At 40.3% G+C, this 18,368-nt stretch overlaps 1 protein-coding gene across 1 annotated transcript in view; it reads right to left on the reverse strand.

Moving 5' to 3' along the window:
• Positions 1 to 479: 479 nt before the first annotated feature.
• Positions 480 to 18,368, reverse strand: part of grin2aa (glutamate receptor, ionotropic, N-methyl D-aspartate 2A, a) — a 163,646-nt gene continuing 145,757 nt past the window's right edge. The window contains exons 11-15 of the mRNA XM_030735713.1: positions 16,390 to 16,550; positions 13,508 to 13,597; positions 11,348 to 11,445; positions 8,455 to 8,693; positions 480 to 6,356 (exon numbers count right to left, since the gene is read on the reverse strand). Coding sequence (XP_030591573.1) covers positions 4,419 to 6,356; positions 8,455 to 8,693; positions 11,348 to 11,445; positions 13,508 to 13,597; positions 16,390 to 16,550 — 2,526 coding nt within the window. The 3' untranslated portion in view covers positions 480 to 4,418. The remainder of the gene's footprint in view (positions 6,357 to 8,454; positions 8,694 to 11,347; positions 11,446 to 13,507; positions 13,598 to 16,389; positions 16,551 to 18,368) is intronic.

An 18,368-nucleotide genomic window follows, 5' to 3' on the forward strand; every position in this document is an offset into this window, starting at 1 on the left:
CACCATCTTATAGAAATTAGCATGCAATTATTTGCAAACTTGAATTTCAAGCACTGTAGCATTGGTGCAAATTGTTTTCCTTTATTAACTGAAAAGCTGAAACTGCTGCTAACAACTTGAGATGAAGAAGTATAAAATGCATTAAAAGACTAGACTTTCTAATCATGTAAAAACACGGGTGCACGTTGAATTAGTTATGTATATTGCTGGCAGTAACCCTTATTCCCATGATATTCTTGATAAAAAATCATATATTTGTAACCTAATGTGTACTGCCTCTGTTTAGCTTTCCTAAACAGAAATGAAGGTAATACCTTTAGCTGTGAAATAAATGGTTTCAGTGGAGAATCTGCCGGCACTTTTTTCTCCTCTGCAGTATGATAATCAGTTATCTTCAACTGACAAACACGGTTGCATTCATATAAGGTGAGCAAGACACAGAGCCCGTTGTGTACCGTGAATTTTGACAGGACAGCAAACCTTGTGAATGGTGAAATTTTATTCTAGTCGCCCTACAGAGAGAGAGAGAGATAGAAAGAGAAAGAGAGAGAGAGAGATAAACAGTGCCACTGTACAGAAGAGCTCTTGTGAAATTCACACAAAAAATATTGTTTTTACTCTTTATCATTTATAATTCTCCATGATGATGTATTCCAGTATGAATTTACAAGCGATGTATACAGGTGTCATTTCTAAATATATTCAAAATAGTTCCTTAAAAGTCTTTGAGGAAGTATGTTTTTTTTTCTTTAAAAAAAAGCTATATTCTTACAGCAAACCATAAAGAAAGAGGTCTTGTATCTTTGGAGGGATAGCAGACTCAAAGTTGAGGGTTGTTTTTTTTTTTTTTTTCTTCTATCTTCTTTACAGTTGAAGTCCTGACTACACATGAAGGAGAGGGGAAGAGAGAAGCAGAGCTGGTGATACAGTAATTCTCACCTGCCATTGGAGGAAGAGCACAGATGTCCCACCAAATTAAGCCAAGCCCTGACCCATGATCAACCACTCTATTAGGCAAAACATGGCCTGATAATGACCAGTCGGCCAATGAGAAGGTTGCACTGGGGCCAGGTCCTTAACTTCTTCCCCAAAACAGCAGCAGCATCTTCATTGTGTTAAACACAGATAAATTTTTTTTTTCTCTCAAATATGTATATACTCATCACACCTGGTTACAACGCATTAGTGATCATAACATCATAACAAAAATATCAAACGAAGAAAAGAAACAAAACATTAAAGTTGTTACATCTGGGGTTGCATGCCATCACCTCATTAGTTATCATTAAATGTAATTAAAATACATTTTTTGCCATTAAAAATAGCAGGGTTGTCATCACAAGGGTGTCTGAGTGTGTGTGTGTGTGCATGTGTGTATGCGTGTGTTTCTGTGTGTGTGTTTGAACATAAAACATTATCAGTTTACATGACAGTTCTGTAAAAGTAGAACAAACAAATTGCCATGAGTTCATAAAACGCAAGGGTGCCATTTGATATTTTTTTACATGTGCATATTGTTCACTTGTCAGCTCACACAAGCAGCATGTGGAGATAAATATGATAGTAATAAATATGTAGATAAGATGCAAAAAAGGACAAATGTTGCTCTTCAGTCAACACTGGGTAAGCTGATTGGGACGCTAGGAGAAATTCACTGCAGTATTCCAAGAGTACAAAAGGGCGATATGACAGTGGTTAAAAATGGAGCTTCAATTGAAACACAGTGGCTAATGCAGTCAACTGCCATTAGAAATCATGGAGAGGAGTTGGAGGGTAACTTTTCAGATTTTGGATGTTTAAGACACATCCTTCATTCTGTGAAGGGTGCTCAGCTTAGCATGAAGTGGAGCTGCACATGCAGACCCCACACTGAGACAAACAATCTAAGCGCCCTACCGCTGTCCCTTCATTCCCTCCTTTGTTTCCTCTTCTATCTTTGCTTGGGTTGCATGAGCTCGGGCAGAGAGCTGAACTGGAAGACTTTGGACTGGTAAACATCAAAAGGAGAAAAGCTTGATTCTGCCTTATGGCCGCTTTTTCTTCTTTTTTTTTTTTTTTCCTTTTTTTTTTTCCTACAAAAAAAAAAAAAAAAAATCCTGCGGCACATCATATTCTGTTGCTACTCTTATAGATCCCCCCAAAACACACAGAATCATCCTGAGGTATATTATTTGAAGCAATTTTGGCTTTGTAAATCCAATCAATCAAGCAAATCAGTTAAGATGGTTACATGACTTTTCTTTAGACTGTACAATTTGTACAGCATGATGTTACCCAAAAAAAAAAAAAAAGTGTTGTGTGGGCACAGGTGTAAATAAAAGTCTTTTTGGCTTAGTGTTGTCAAAAAGAACACAAATAAATGCACAAAGCAATCAGATTAGGAACCAAACATTCTGGTTAAAACTTCAAGCTTACCCAAGTTCTGCCATGCGCACAAACAAATTATTCCACACTAAGACGGATACATAATTGATGATCACATAACAGTGGAGCTTCTTCTGCTCCATCCCTCCACCCGTACCCCATCCGTCCCAAACAATGTTTGAAGGTAAAACAAGGGATCCATCTTAAGCAGTCTTCACATCCTCAAGAGCCCTGGTTGATTGTAGATCAACAGTTCCAAAGGTAAGTCATCAAAAATTCTGAACATAATCCCCAGCTAAACTGTAGAGGTTAAGTATTGTATAGCACTGCTAGCGCTGGGCGAACCAAAGTTCGATTTTGGAAAAGAAAGTTATTTAAATTAGCTCTTTAATTGTTAAACACTCCAGTGATGTCATGTTGATGGAGGGAGGGAAGAAGGAAAGGCGAAAGAAGGAAGGAATCATTGGTGTTTTTCATAGCTAATACCCTGTTTCTCAGTGGCGTGGAGTTATAAAAACTAAAAAACTAAAACAAAACCATACATACACATCTCTGCCCACCAAAAACAAGGTGGTGGTGGAAACAGCTGCTCTCATCCTTTCCTTTTCTCTTTTCTTTATCTCCTCTTAGCTCTCTTCCCTTCCACCTTTAGCTCAATCATGACACAGTTTTACTAAGTACGAAGGTCAAGGATCACTGTGCCGATGGTACAAAGAGCCATCCACTATATCTGGCAAGACGCAGCCAACTTCAAAACCATGTAAAATATGTCTTAGAGTGTATATGTGTGTATTTTCTCTTCTCTGACACAGAAAGAAATCAACACATGCAAAAGAATCTGCTACTCATGATGGTAGTTTTCAGTAAGCTTTGTTTTTTGTTTTTTTTAGCTTTTTTTTTTCTAGTTTTTTGTGTTTTTGTTTTTCAAAAGCAAAAGTGGGAGGTTTAAACTAATGGCTATTGTGCTACCAAATAAGCAAACACTAAAATCCTATATACGGGGATCCGGATGCCAGAATCCCTAAATCTTATAGTTGAAGAGAATAAAAGCAATACTTTGCAATTATCTTTTTTTTAATGTGCAGAGCCACAAATGAAATGCCCATCAAATGCCTTAGGTTTCCCTGCTCGTCTGTTGTTTTCTATCAGTCATTTTGTCAGTACGTCTTTTATCTGTCAGTCTGTAAACATTATTCATTAATAGCACCTGCATCACCCTCAGCTTGTTGTGTCCCTGATCACACAAAATCGTATTCTGACCAAGAACACATTATCTAACTGCCAGAAACTATTGATGAAACACTATGTGCCATTTAGCCATTCACTTCCTTCCTCTCTCTCTCCTCTTCCACTGCCAGGTGTCTTAGTGGCCATATTTGTCAGCATAACAAGCTGCAGACCGTTGGACTAGCTCTCTGTGACGCCCCTGCCCTCCTGGGATGCCTCCATGTCTGGCTTGCCCATCTGGTCTCTCTGTCAAGCCTCTTCCTTTCAGCTAGTGAGCTCAAAGGTTGACAGTGGAGGTGGAAAGGAAAAAGGGAAGAAGGAAGGTAGACAGTGGTTAAAGAGCTTCTAGCCACTCTCTCTTCCTCTAATTCCACTGTCATTTATTTTCTCTCATCCTCCTCACCACCTCCTCACAAATTCTACTTCCAAATCAACAGATTCTTTCCGCAGAACGGTTGCAGGAGTCCTGTGTTGCTCTAACTTATACAGTACCATATTGGTTCCACTTATGGGGCTATGCCATTTTCTACTCCTAAAACCTAGGGATTAATGATTACCTTCCTCTTTACACTCTACCTTATGGCAGAGTGCTGGCCCTATAGCCATCTCACCGGTACATGGGAGAGAATGGATAGAAATGGTGATATCAAGAGAGTAGTAGTAATACCGTCATACCCAAGTGGGCACAAGTTCTTTTGGATTACAATGTTGAAGAGAAGAAATCGTAGTGTGGCTATGGCATCCCTTATTGGATAACATAGTAGATAAATTATAATACAAACCCAGAGAGGAGTAAGAAGGAGAGAACACATTATTTCTTATATCAACTAAACATCTGACTCCAGACTGGGAATTTTTTTATACACCCGTCTATTGCTGAACTGGGCTGAGTTTAGGACGCCACGTGGGGCTGGGTATGCACTAGTCTTATTGGCTGAGTAAGGCATCACATGCTCTTTATTGTACATGTCATTAGCTATCCGCCCGTCCCGTGAGCAATATGAAGTGGTGGATTTAACAGAAGAGCGGAGATTGTTCGCATCGTTGCGTGTTTTGATGGGGGCCACTGCCAGCTGTTGGTAAATATCAGAGGAGCTACGCCCATGGACCAGTCTGCTGCTGGTATCATCCCTCAGCGAGTGACTGAGAAAAGGGTTTTCTGAGCCATGGGCTGGGTACAGGGACTTGCTCCTCTTGCTCTCCTCTAGGTTGTGGTTAAACAGCATTGATTTGGACCCAGTGCCAAAGAGTCTGCCAGAGTAGGGACGCATACCAAAGAGGTTCGCATAGTGCGAGTCAGACGTGGAGTCCAAGAAACGATCCTTCTCCTTGAGGCTGACACTGCGTGCCGGTCGGCCCAGATCTACATCTTTGGGCTTTTCAAGCATGATGTTGTCAAAGGAGTGCTGACGACTCAGCCTCAAACGATTTCTTTTTTGGACATGCGGCCCATCTGTCTGTGGCCAGTACAGACCAAACATTTCATCTGGTTGCTGCTGCTGTTGGTGATGCATGGTGGGACTGACCAAAGGGTCTGTAAGGAGCTGGTCCTCACTAATGTCATACAGGTTGGCTGTGTGGAGGCATGCTTCACACCGATTATAAGGTGAACGTGTGCCTGAAGCTGAGGCAGAACCAGTAGAGGAGTACGGCCCTGCTGGTGGGTAGCTAGCAGTCACTTTAGATAAGCAGGATCGGCAGTGTGTCTGTTTGTAGCGATCAATGGATTCATGCGGGGACAGGGAAAGGTTTTTCTCTTTCAGGCTGTAGTGTTTCGAGTAAGTTGGATCTGGTAGAAGATCTGAGTCTGTATGATGCAAAGGCGAGGAGTTCAGGTGAATAATGGGCTGCTCACACTTCCTATAATTGTCACTGTGGTCAGAGTAGATTTCAGGGTATTCCAAATCGTCCGCAGCAAGACCGCGACTCTCACGGTAGTGAATGGGGTCTGAATGGAGGCTCAGCTCTCGGTCTGAGTCGATAGTGTAGATTTTCTCTCCTCCTCCTCCTCTCCCGGTTTGGTTGGTTCCGCCGCTGACCTGCTTAGTCTTTAAGTAGGACAGCTCCACCTCACTGCAATCCCTTGGGTATTTTGACGTCACCGATCTTTTTTTTAAGTTGTCCTTGGGCTTCAGGTGCTTGTTGTTTTCTGGGTCCTTGTAGGAGGCTGCTCTACTAGAACAGTCTGAGATGTCAGAGTGGGCTGCGTCTTCAGGGAGGTACCGCTGCGTCTTCATTGACATTCGTGGGTCTGGCATCAGCATGTCAGGCATCGGAGATGGCCCAGGTGGTACCGAACGAACCGTGTCCACTGACTTCTTCCACAGCGTCCGTTGCGGCTTTGCATTCGTCTGGACTGCATCAGCACTCACTGCCACCTCCACTGTGTTGGGATTGGCATCATTCAGGGTCAAAGGATGCTGACCTCCCTGGAAGATGTAGTTGTTAAGGTGGTCTTTGTGGCGGTTAGCAAGATAAGCCTGCAGGTCACCAGTGTCCCCGTAGATCATATCTTTGGGAGCATAGCTTCGGTTGTCAGCATAGATGAAGTTTCCCTTCTCTGCCATCATGTCCATGATCATGGGACCAGCTGAGTGCATGAATTCTCGTTTAGGGGAGTTCATGTGGGAGCCACCCAGGTTAGACATGTTGGTCATCTGTTTGGCAGACTTAATGAGCTTAAGCATTTTGTCCTGGGGGCTAAAGTCCAGGTCTGTCTTTTTCTTCATGTCAATGTGAACTCCATGGATACAACTCCAGATTCCCTGCATCGAGACACATGGATGAAGAAGAAGTAAGAGAGAGGTGAAGAAGGAAGAAGAAATGAAATAAGAACGGGGAAAGAGATACAATGGGATGAGAAGCAGAGAATCCAATAAAAAGAAGAAATGAAAAAAGAAGAGAGAGAGACAAAATTAGTAATCCACTTTAGTCATATCACTTTTGCATGTTAAATTTCATTTTATAAAAATACAGGCAACTTTCTAAGTAAAAGTTAAATAGTATTGTTTGAAAGAGTATTAAATTTAGCTATCTTTCATTATGAAACATTTTTTCCAGCAGTAATGTCTATCACCTACAACCCCCAAGAACAACGATTTTCATAAGTGGACACATATATATGATGCAATGCAGTGAAACAGGATCTGATATTTTACAGTAAAACTGCTACATTTGAAACCAATAGTTTGCAAAAATGGCACTAAAAAATCATGGTCATTAAATGTCTAATGATTCCCAAAACCTTTCTCCAAATGTGACATGTAAGAAAAACACTAAACAACAACAATCACCAGCAGACCTTTGAAATTTAAAAGACTAAAAGTGTATATATATATATATATATATATATATATATATATATATATATATATATATATATATATACATACACACATATATATATATATATATATATATATATATATATATATATATATATATATATATATATATATATATATATATATATATATATATATACATACACATACATACATACATATATAAACATAGATACACCATACATATATACACATATATATATATGAAGTATCAAGTGAACAGCAGCTCAAAGTTAATGTCTAAAAGAGCCTTAGAAAAAGAACAGAAAATCCTTTCACCACTGTGACTACTTCCTAGTTCACAAATTGGATTCTCAGAAAGTATTTATCATGTCCACGAAATCAAAGAACCTTTTGGTTTAATACACATTTCATAAAGCTTATCATGACAAAACAGGCAATTAAGATTGTGTTTTGCTCAAAATGACTCTTGAGAATGGCTTTGAAGTGGCACGTCTACCAGAGCATCAGTCTTAGCTTTTGCATACATGGCTAGAGAAAATGCACTGCTTTCAGAGACATGTCTCTATCTTCTGTTCATACACACAATAAGGGAGAACACTGACCTTTAAGCAAAATGAGAGAATAAATTGATTTGGCATGCGTTGCCGTGATTTTACCCCAAAAAACATGCTGCAATTAGGATCTATTTTTGTCGATATTCAGGGCTGCCTCGTGATTCCCCGCCCCCCTCCATGCCCAGCCTTCTCTCTCATTCTCCTTTGTGCCGCCGTCCCTCTTTTCCCTTGTTTAACTCAGTTTCTTAGTTTATCAGCAACTCTCTTTCCCTGCCTGTGTGCGCGTGTTTGCTCTGTTTTCTTATTCTGCTGACAGAAAATAGAACTAAGACAGGGCTGCCTAATCCCAATAATGCAGCAGTAGCCCCTCGTATAGCTGCAGTGTTCACTGCAAATTATAGCCTTGGACACGACCACTGTTAACCCTCATAAGCCACGTTTTCACCAAAAGCAATGTTCTTCGGGGAATTAAAACTAAAGATCCTATGAAACAGCAAATGCAGTTTTTAACCTTTGATGCGTGGCTATAGGAAAAACCGCTCCATGGTAGTAGATGTTTGTAATGCAGAAGGTTTATCAGTAACGTGAGCGCTAGATTACACTGCAGCAGGGATCATGACGGAGATTCAAGTTGTGCTCCTGCTGAAAGTGACTGGCTGCTTTGCAAACAGGGTCAGTGAGTCAACGCTGGAAAAGAGATCAGTAACAATATACTGTAGCAGAATCAAAATGATGAAATCCTAGATTTAGAGTAAAACAACAGCAGAGCTCAGCTGTGAGATGACTGAGACAGACTTATGATTGGCCAATTATAAGTGTTTAACCCTGGTATTCTTGAGCTTTCAAAACCTACTATCCTCCAATAGGGGACTTTTTGGGGAATAAAATAACTTAGCCCAAAATTTATTTTGCAGCTGATTCCTGCAGTGGACATTCAAAGGGTTTCTCCAGAGATTCTTCATTTCTATGGAACATATCTATTTGCAAAAACAGGTGCTTACCCGACTGATGGTAAAAAGAAGACCTGGCTTGCCAGAGCAGACCCCAGTGAAGCAGTATCTAAGCCTCCAGTAGAAGAGATGCTCAGAGACAAAGGTAATGAGTGACAGCCCCATGGCTGTGGCGAGCATGTAGAAGACCCCTGCCATGTTGTCAACATCGAGCTGACTAGACATCACCTCGTTCTTCTCATTGTGGCAAATTCCTGTCAGCCACTGAGCTTCTAGTTCTTCCATTTCACCTAAAAGGAAAGCAACAAATCCTTTAAAAACAGCTCTAAATCTTAATGGTAGACTTGATAGATTAGTCAAAAATCTACTTTTATTTAAAAGCTGCTGTAAATTGAATTTTAGACAAAAGGTGAGATCTTTTATGAAGACAGACAGTTGAGGATTGTATAGAGTGCAGAATTGCCATGCCCTGAAACCTGCTTTGCAACCCACCACCCCAACTTCAGCTATCTGTGCTGGGATCTCACTGTAGCTCACCCTGCTTCTAGCTTTCCCACAACAGAGTCATACTGCCAAATATTAATTTCTCCAGTTGAAAATAATAATTTTCTTTTGACTAGTGGTCCTGAATTAACTATAATGTAAAGAATGTAGATATTGTGTTTCAACCCTAGAAATGTTATGCACACACTCAGTGGCTGATGGCACCGCTATATTCTGTCACCAGCCACTGGTCTCAGAGTCCCCTCTTTGTCACCCAACAGGGCAAAGATATGTTTCTTTAGTGTGGATAAAAAAGGTAGAAAGCAGCAAAGACCTTATCTTTTCTTATTCTTACTCTGTGTTCCTTTCCCTCTGCCCCCCCCCCCCCCCCCCCCCCTTTCTGGCTTCTTCTGTGACATTTGGTGTGTGGCTAATCCAATCTGTGTCATTCAGGGCCGGATAACTAAGGCTGCTAGCGGGGAAAGACAAATATCTTGGTGGTGTTCTGCTAGATGTCTTTGGGGTGCAGACTCAATAAGACATCATTAACCCGTTGGTACAATTGAAGAACATTTATCTCATGTCAGACTTGCAAATACACGAATAGATGTAGCCACAGTTCTTTATAAATGACATTATGACAGGCCTAGAACCAGCTTCAAAAGCAAATTAGAGTGAATGAAATCGTTGGGTATCAACAGGACACTTTGTCTCCTCTTTTTTAAATCACATCCATTCAAGGGAAAAGCTGTGGGGGTGGGAGTGGGGAGTGGGGGGCGGGGGCTGCTGCTGCTGCCATACTGTTGCTGTGACTCCAGAGGGGAAAGTATAGCTGAAATTCATACAGTATTTTGTTCTCGTTTCAGCAGTCACACGGCTCAAGCTATAGTCTGGTGTTCAGTCAGTTGGAACACAGGAACACAAGTCACTACAAGTCTGGTTTAAAACATATACTATGAAGCAGCTCGAACTGTTTAAAAAACCCAGTGCAGTTCAATCCAGTGAAGGATATTTCTTCAAAATTGATATCTATGTTTTACTGAACCTGACTTGATAATATGTCAGTCTGGCAGATAACTGCATTTATTCATCACTGTGCTTTAACTAGAAAGGGAAAAAAATGGCAGAAGCACAAGTGTGGTGCAGTTCCACACCACTGACCTGTGCAGGTTGAACAGGACATTACCGTATTCTAATTATACACATTTTTGACAAAATTTGATTTGATTTTTTTTTCACATCTCCTCCCCATGTCTTTGCAAGACCACTAATTTCCAGGCCACCCATTTTTTGTCTTTTTTTTCTTCTTCACCTCCCTCTGCTTTTCTCCAGATTAATCTTCTCTTTGTCTCTTCCTTACCCCTGAAATGCCATATGCTTTCCGCCCACATTCTGTCTATCTGATCATGTAGCATCTGCTGAGACAACAAGTCACTGTCATCTATCAAGTACCTGCCCTTCTGTCACTTCCCATCTCTTCCTGACACACTCACTTTCCTTGCCTTGCTCTCGTCCCGTGCTCCGTGCCTCATCCTCTTTTTTACCTCCCTCTGACCATCGTGCATGCACGCTGTCTCTTTTCTGATGCTGTCATCATTTTTTCACTCCTTTTTCTTTCCTCTCTCCCCTTCTCTTGTTACATGAACTTTCTTTTTATGTCTTTCTCTCTTGCCATTTCCTTTTTTTCCCTCTGACTTCCTCTTCTCACCTTTCTCATTATCTTTATGGCATTTCTCTCGCTTTTTTTTTAGATGCACAACAAGTACACTTAAACAGAATTATCAACATGATGCAAAGAAGTATGAAGAGACTGGACAGCATTAATGATCAGGAGAAGACAAAGAGAAACAAAAACACTGAGCCTGATTTGTGTCAAAATTATCCAGCTATGAAATGTGATGGAGTGTGGCCTGCATGCTCGGAAGCCCTGATAAGATTCGGTTAGAGAGGATTATTGTGACACCAATGTTCATTTAATCAACTTCAGTGCACTTAATGTGAGTGGCTGCGAACGTTTGGATCAGCAAAATGCTTCTGATGTAAAATGTAAATGAATCTTGTCACTAAAAGCTCTGGCTGTCTCGCTTTCTCTCTGTTTTGCAGTAGGAAATTTGTTTAAGTAGAAACTTTTGAAGCAACTGTAATAAAGGAATCTGGTAATTCAGATAGAGAACATACACGCACACATCTGGCGCTGCAGAGAGGAATACATTAGAATAACTTACACACTTTGCCCTCTGTTTAGAGCAGCCTTTGTCTCCAGAATAACATCAAAGGACTATTTATACTTCACTGCTTTTCCTTTGTGTTGTCAGCAGACAAGGCAGCAAAGATGTTTGTATGAGTGTGTGTGCGTGTGACTGAATTACAGGACTGGTAAGGAACAGTGTAACCTTTTGCCTTTTTGAACAGTGTCATGCACTTTGAATTTGTACGAGAGCGCTGTGCATGTGTCTCTCACCATCTCCGATGATGGCGAGGATAGCCAGATCCACCTGTCGTTTCCAGTAGGAACCTTTCTGTAGGGCAATGCCATAACCAGTGGTAGCAAAGATGTACCTGAAATACACACACACGCACACACGCACGCACACAAACACAAAGGCATGTTTTAAACTTGAAACACATATTTAGAGCTTCATTTCTTATAGTGTAACTGTAATTACAAATTTAAGGAGATACAGAACTGTGTAAAAGTCTTGAGCCACTGCTCATTTCTTCATATTTTACTAGGAAAATGGAAAATGCAGTGATCTTTGAAACATGTGCAAACATACAGGGAAATACAGTAAACAAGGCAAAAAAAAAAAAGAGTTTGTACAAGTTAAAAGTCAATATTTGGTGTGACCACCTTTATTCTTCAACACATCCTGAACTCCCTGAGGCAGCTTTCTTGTAACTTCTTTAAGTAGTCTTCAGGAATAGTTCTCCAGGCTTCTTTGGATGTTGTCTGTCTGTTGTTCAATTCACTGTCAACATGATCCCAATAATGCTTCCATAATGTTGAGGTCCAGGCTCTGAGGAGGCCAATCCATGACTGATAGTGTTCCATTGTGTGTTTTTCTATCCAGCTATGGTTTTACTGCACTGGCAGTGTGTTTTGGATCATTGTCATGCTGAAAAATGAAGCCATTGCCCATCAGATGCTTCCCATTTGATATTGCATGGTGGATCAAAATCTGATGGTACTGAACAGATGGTCCATAATTCCATCTGTTTTGACAAGATCCCCAAACACCACTGGCTGTGATGCATGACAGAGTCTCCGCTGTGTTTTACAGATGGCTGTTGACACTCATTGTTGTACCTCTCTCTTGACCTCCTCCCCACATATTGACAACAATTTGAACCAACGTTTTCAAATTTGGATTCATCACTCTATAGGATCTGTTGCTGCTGATTTTCAGTCCAGTTCTTGTGTCATTTGGAATACAGGTCTTTAGGAATCAACTTATCTGTGCAATAATACTATTTTATGCCTGTCAAACTATGTTATCTTTGGCATTTTTTTCAAAGATTCAACTAAAGAAATGGGAACAAATTATGTTTTTGTGACAGGCTGCCAGTAACAAACTGTATAAAGATACAACTTAAAGTTGGTTCTTTGCTAAGTTGTCTGTTTTGCGTAGACACAACACTGGTTCATCCCTCTAGGTGCCTTTTGTATGCTTGAATGGTTCAAACAAAAAACATTCCTCTGAAAATGATCAGGTACGGCACCCAGGTGGCTCAGTGGTGGAGCAGGCGACCATATGCATATGCCGCTTTGCGGTGTGGGCGGCGTGGGTTCGAGTCCCGGTCTGTCGCTGATTTTCCCGCGTGTCTTTCCCCCATTTCCTGTCTCTACACTGTCAACAAAAGCTGCTGTGGCCCAAAAAAAAAAGGTACAAGGATTGGATTGAAAATTAGTGGAAAAGCAGCCAATGTCCAAAGAAAAACTTTGAAAGACCTTCAGTACAATCAGCAAAATATTCCACAAATCCTTAACAACAAAATGCTGTTATAGTAAAGTCAGTGAACAACTGTGTGAAGTTTGATTGGTCTAGCTTGAACAGTATGCATCTATGTTGTGACTTTAAAAATCCTAGGTGAGATCATTCTCAAGTTATCACGTTCACAAGATTATCAGAAAACCTGACCTCTGACCTTTACCTTCAGGTCAAGGTCACCGAGATTCAAACTTCTCATCGAGATCTTTAGTAACTGCATCTGTGGTGTGAACTTGAACATCCTAGTTCACATTGTTCTCAAGTTAATGTCAAAGCAGATTATTCTGTGACAAGAAAGAATACGCCTGGGTGGAGGAGGACAATAATGGCGGTATGTACTGCTCCTAATACATGATACATTCAGAGCTTTCCATAACTGACTACTCAGTTTTTACAACTGACTATTTGATTATTTTTTTACTCTAAAAAAATGTTTTCCAAACTATGAATTGGTATGTGCATATATCTCAGGTTCACTAGTCTCCACAAAATAATTCATCCATGATTCTAGTGTCAGATGCCCCCCCACAACTTCCCATAACAGTTTAGATAAAAGAATGACTGGATTACTCATGAAAGCAAAGAAAATACATACTTTTTTTTTTTTTTTAAAGAATTATGGCGATAGTTACCCACTACCGATGGTCACCAGCTTACATCCCTCATCTCTGCCGGCCATGTAGTTCAGCACTGCAGCATCATAGATAAAGGCGTCCAGCTTCCTGCGGGGCGAGAGAGAGAAAACAAAACAAAACAAACAAAAAACAAAAAACAGGCAAAAACAGACAAATGGAGGGAAATTGTAAGAGGTTTTGCCTTTTTTTTTTTTTTTTTTAAAGCCAGTAAGTGAGAAGTGAACAGATGAGAAAGAACACAGAAGATGGGCTTATTTTTTTTGTTTTTTGAATGCGTTGCTTACAGATCAGTTTTAAAGTATTAAATCATCTCCAATAGGACTGCAATCCAAGCATAACCAAACACAAAGAGGACACAGTGGGGAGTGGCGGCGGTTCAATACAGCACGCTTCACTGGTGCTAGGACCTTGGAGGCGCACGGACAACCTAAACAAACTTTAGACAGACGCAAACATTTACACTGTCTCGTTTTGCACACTCACACACACACAGAGACTCATAAATAAGAGGACTGCAAAGTGGAAAGCTGAAGCTCCCACACTCCAACTGACATTTCCAATGTAACTGATGCCGTTGCTATCCACTGCTCTGTCACCATCTCAGTGCCCGCAAATGTTCATACACACAAACACACACATACAAATATAGAGCCCTGCTAATAGTGCAGTGACTCGCTGGCATTTACTGAATGTCACATGCACTCCTCTAACGGAGGCTCACAGCCGATAGTTTAGCTGTGTAATTAGCTTAACCCAGCACTGGCTCCATCCTCACGCAAGCTGTGTATCCAAACGTGGGTAACCAGGAGAGTGTGTGTGAGCAAGTATGCGTGGTTGAACACATGAAAGTGTGCACTGGTGCATTTCTGTAAGCAGGGATGTGTTTGTGCATGTTTGCAGATGCTAGCCATACATACTGTAGCTCCAGTGGCTTGGATGGGGATTGGGCCGCCACGTCTATGTCACACCTTCATGAGAATGAAAGAAGTGTAGAAAGTTTTCTTGCCAGATTTGAATGTCGTCTTGGCAAAATTCATCGCAGCAGTGTGGCCTACATAACCTGTTGTTTGAATCATTATAGCACCTGAACCACAAAGATAACTTTTTACCTGAATATACATCATAAATCCTGATAATGTGGCAAACTGTGAAATGTCAGTGACTTTATTTTGACAGGGAAACATGGGGAGAGATTAGGGGGAAATGGTCCGTGGCTGACTTGAACCCAAGCCCTGCATTAGCTTTACAGCATATGGGTTACCGTCTCAAGTTTTACTAGCATCTATAAGGTTTAACATCTTTAACATCTATTTAACACCTTTGTACAGTGGCATGTACTGTAAGTACAACATAACATTTAAAATTTGATTTCTGTATATATCGTTATGAGTAATTCTATAATTGCAGGTATATTTAGTGTCCAAAGTCATTATTTTTGTCTGCTTTGTTCAAGTGGTTTTAGTCATTAAATTTGGGATTTAAATGTTTTCTTTAAACTGTTCTTTTTCCAGTGCTCAAAATATAATACATTTTGGAACATTTGCATTAACTCAACATTGTCATCACATTTAAATCATTAATAAATATGTATTAATTTGCAATATAACCATTAAAACTGTTTAACCTTACTGGTTGCATTAGCAACAATAATGTAATGAAATCAATTTAGCTCCTCTGTGGATATTTTTGGTTCTTGTGGCTGTAACAGATTTTGTGTGTGTCTAAAGCCTCTCAGCATTATGTGTGATCATAGCTAATCCAGCCATCGAGCCCCAAATAGATGAATGGTGCAGTGCTGCTCAACTGCTTACACCACAGAATAGAAATATCAATGAGTGTATTACTGACTGCAGACAACTTCAGCTGGTTGAGGGCACAGATATATAGATAAGCTTGTGTTTATGAGCATTTTTCTTTTGTGCGCAAAGAATTAGCTTATTTAAATACATGTATATGTGCTGCAGGTGAATATAACAACAGAGGCAAATAAGAGTGCTATCAACGCTGGAATGGTTTAAGCTATTTTTATGTGTTTGCATCCACCTTTCTTATACTGTAACGTGTAAGATAAGGAGCTGAAAGGATCTATTGTTTTCCCTATTTCATTTCTCCCCTGGGGCAGCCTGTTCTGTGAGCTATAGAACCTCTAATTGGATCCCTACCCATTGCCAGTGACCAATTAAGAATATCCTCTTGTCATCTCAACAACCTATTGTTATTTACCTTTCTCATTTTCCCTCCCATCTCTCTTATCCTTGATGTACTCCTCCATACTTCCTTTCCTGTGCCTTTTCTTTGCCAATCTTTCTTTCCCCTCTGTAACCTTACCCTTGATTTTCCTTACTTTGTTTTTCAAATGCCCTCTCTTTTATTTTTTTTTTTGTTTTGCTTTTATTTCATTACTCTTTTTTTTTATTCTCTAGTCTTGTGGTCCATTTATCCTACACTTCCTGCAATTAGACATTTTGCTCTTGGCTTCCAACTCTTATCCTCTTCCTCCTTTTTTGTGATGAGAAACATCCTTTCTTTTCTTTTCTTTTCTTTTCACCATTACTTTTTCACCCACTCTTCAGATCGCTCCTTGGTTAGATTGATAACTCCCCCACTGCCCACCCCCTTACACACTCACACTATCTGTCCCACTATAGAGTCCAGTACTAAAAATAGCCCCTGCTGTTCCCAGTGAAGAAACCCATTCATCCACAGTCTCACATGACCTGTCACACACAGACACACACACAAGCAGTGACACATTCACGCATGAAAGAGGTACACTTTGCAGAACTGGAATTTCACACAAAACTACATACATATGAATGATGTAAAAGTTCACTTACCAACAAAATCACAAAAACCCATGCACAAAAGTGTCTCTTTACCCTGTTTTGAGGCTGACGAGTGCATCCTGAACTCCAGTTTGGTGATACTTCACCATGTACTGGTGCATGGCAGGGTAGTTCTTCCTGATGTTCCTTTCAGTGGAACCATTTGGAACGGTCCCGAAGCGGAACGGAGGCGAGTACGCATACGGATTCTGAAACTGTGGTGAGAAGAACAATGGAGAAAGAATAAGAAAAGCTGAGGTTAAACAGCTTCATTTGAATAATTAAAAAAAAAAAACACTTTAAGAGCAACCCTCAGGAACCATTAGTGCCACCGTTTTTCCATCCACTAATAGATTTTCTTTTCCTTTTTTTAAAAGTTCTCCCGTCATTTCCCTCTGCCTCCTCCACAAAGCCTCTCTCAGGTATAATCAGTGTATCAGTATACAGGTCAAGAGTTTTGTCCAAGCATGCTTGTAGCTGATGTAAAAACCAACCCTCCAGCACTGCGGTAACAATCTGCCCTCAGTGCCAGAAGCACACAAACCCTATCAATTACAAGTGTGTATTTATGAACCTCACTCTAACCGCATGGTGTGTTAGTCTGTGTGCAGCAAGGCCGATGGTTTCACTCTGTGTTATTAGAACAGTTTAAAAAAAAAAATAGCACTGCATGTCATCTCAAATATATACAGGTCTATTTGACTTTGCTTTAAAATATTCATACAAAACAGTACTGACTCTTCTTGTAGACCACTCATGGAGGATTTCATTAGCGTCTCATTAGCATTCTTGTTGTCTTCTCTGTCTGTTCAACATACATAAAACTCATCTGCTTGTTTGTTTGCAAAATGATGCACTGTTTACTTGCATCAAAAAAGAATCTACATAATATATTTGAGCATATTTCTAAGTGTTTATACATGCTGTATCCAACTGCACATATATGCATCTCTGTTGTCTAATCAGGTCAGGGTGAGTGCGTGTCGAAAAGTCAAACTCCACTGTGCATACGAGTGCGAATTCATATGTTACTGGAGATGTCACAAAGTGTGTTTGTCAGCATGACAAGTAATAGCCTGTAGGACACATTCTCTCCTCCCATAGTCCTTGCTATTGTTTACGTCTCCTTCTTCATATTTTCTTCATGTATTTCTTAAGGTTAAAAAAGAAGCTTTTAGGTCAAGAGAGGGTAAATATCCCAAAAGGGGTGATGGCAGGGGTGGTGGGATTCAGATTGGAAAAGCACTCTTCTCTTGCTTGATAATTACCAATAAAGGGCTTTTAAGAACTGCTCCAGCTGTTGCTATCAAAAGCTTAATGCAGAGCTGACAACAAAATGAAGGAGCAGAGGCACGAGAGGGGTTGAGGCTAAAATAGGTGTAGATAAAAGAATTCACCGTTCTGCAACATAGCCATAACCAGATCATGGGAAAAGTTGTCCATCAATGCTTTTTGGCAACAATTCTGGCAGACATTGTAATGTAGGGTTGCCATAGACTATTTTAACAAATGCATTCTTATCTGTCAAATACAGCCATTCTGCCAGACACCTCTAGGTCTCTCCAGATTATGCACAAGGTGTCCTTTAGTGCAGACATCACCGGATGTGAAAGTTTGCGAGCTGGGACAGTTGTAAGTTCTGATTTGTTTCATTTTTAATAGTCATTCTAATAATTTAAAAAATAATGGTTTCACACAGGACAAAATCCTGTTACCTGGATAACATCAGTACACTTTTTCCTCAGGTACTATATGTGCATGTAGAGCATTGAGGAGGCTTTAAATACACTGCTCAAAAAGTTAAAGGAACAGCGGCAGGTGGCAAAGGTTCGCGTCCTGACCTGTTGCCATTTATTGCGTGTCTTCCCCATCTCTCTCCTCCCACTTTCCTGTCTCTCTCCAATATATATACTATCAATTAAAGCCTTAACACTAGAACTCCCAAGGTGGTCATTTTGACCTTTTTTAAATTTTCCAGTGTAATAACTGTAGGACTCAGACTTTTCCTAAATATGTGTATATTGTATTCTAAC

Source organism: Archocentrus centrarchus, chromosome 8 (genome assembly GCF_007364275.1).
Source record: "Archocentrus centrarchus isolate MPI-CPG fArcCen1 chromosome 8, fArcCen1, whole genome shotgun sequence".
Classification (NCBI taxonomy): Eukaryota; Metazoa; Chordata; class Actinopteri; order Cichliformes; family Cichlidae; genus Archocentrus; species Archocentrus centrarchus.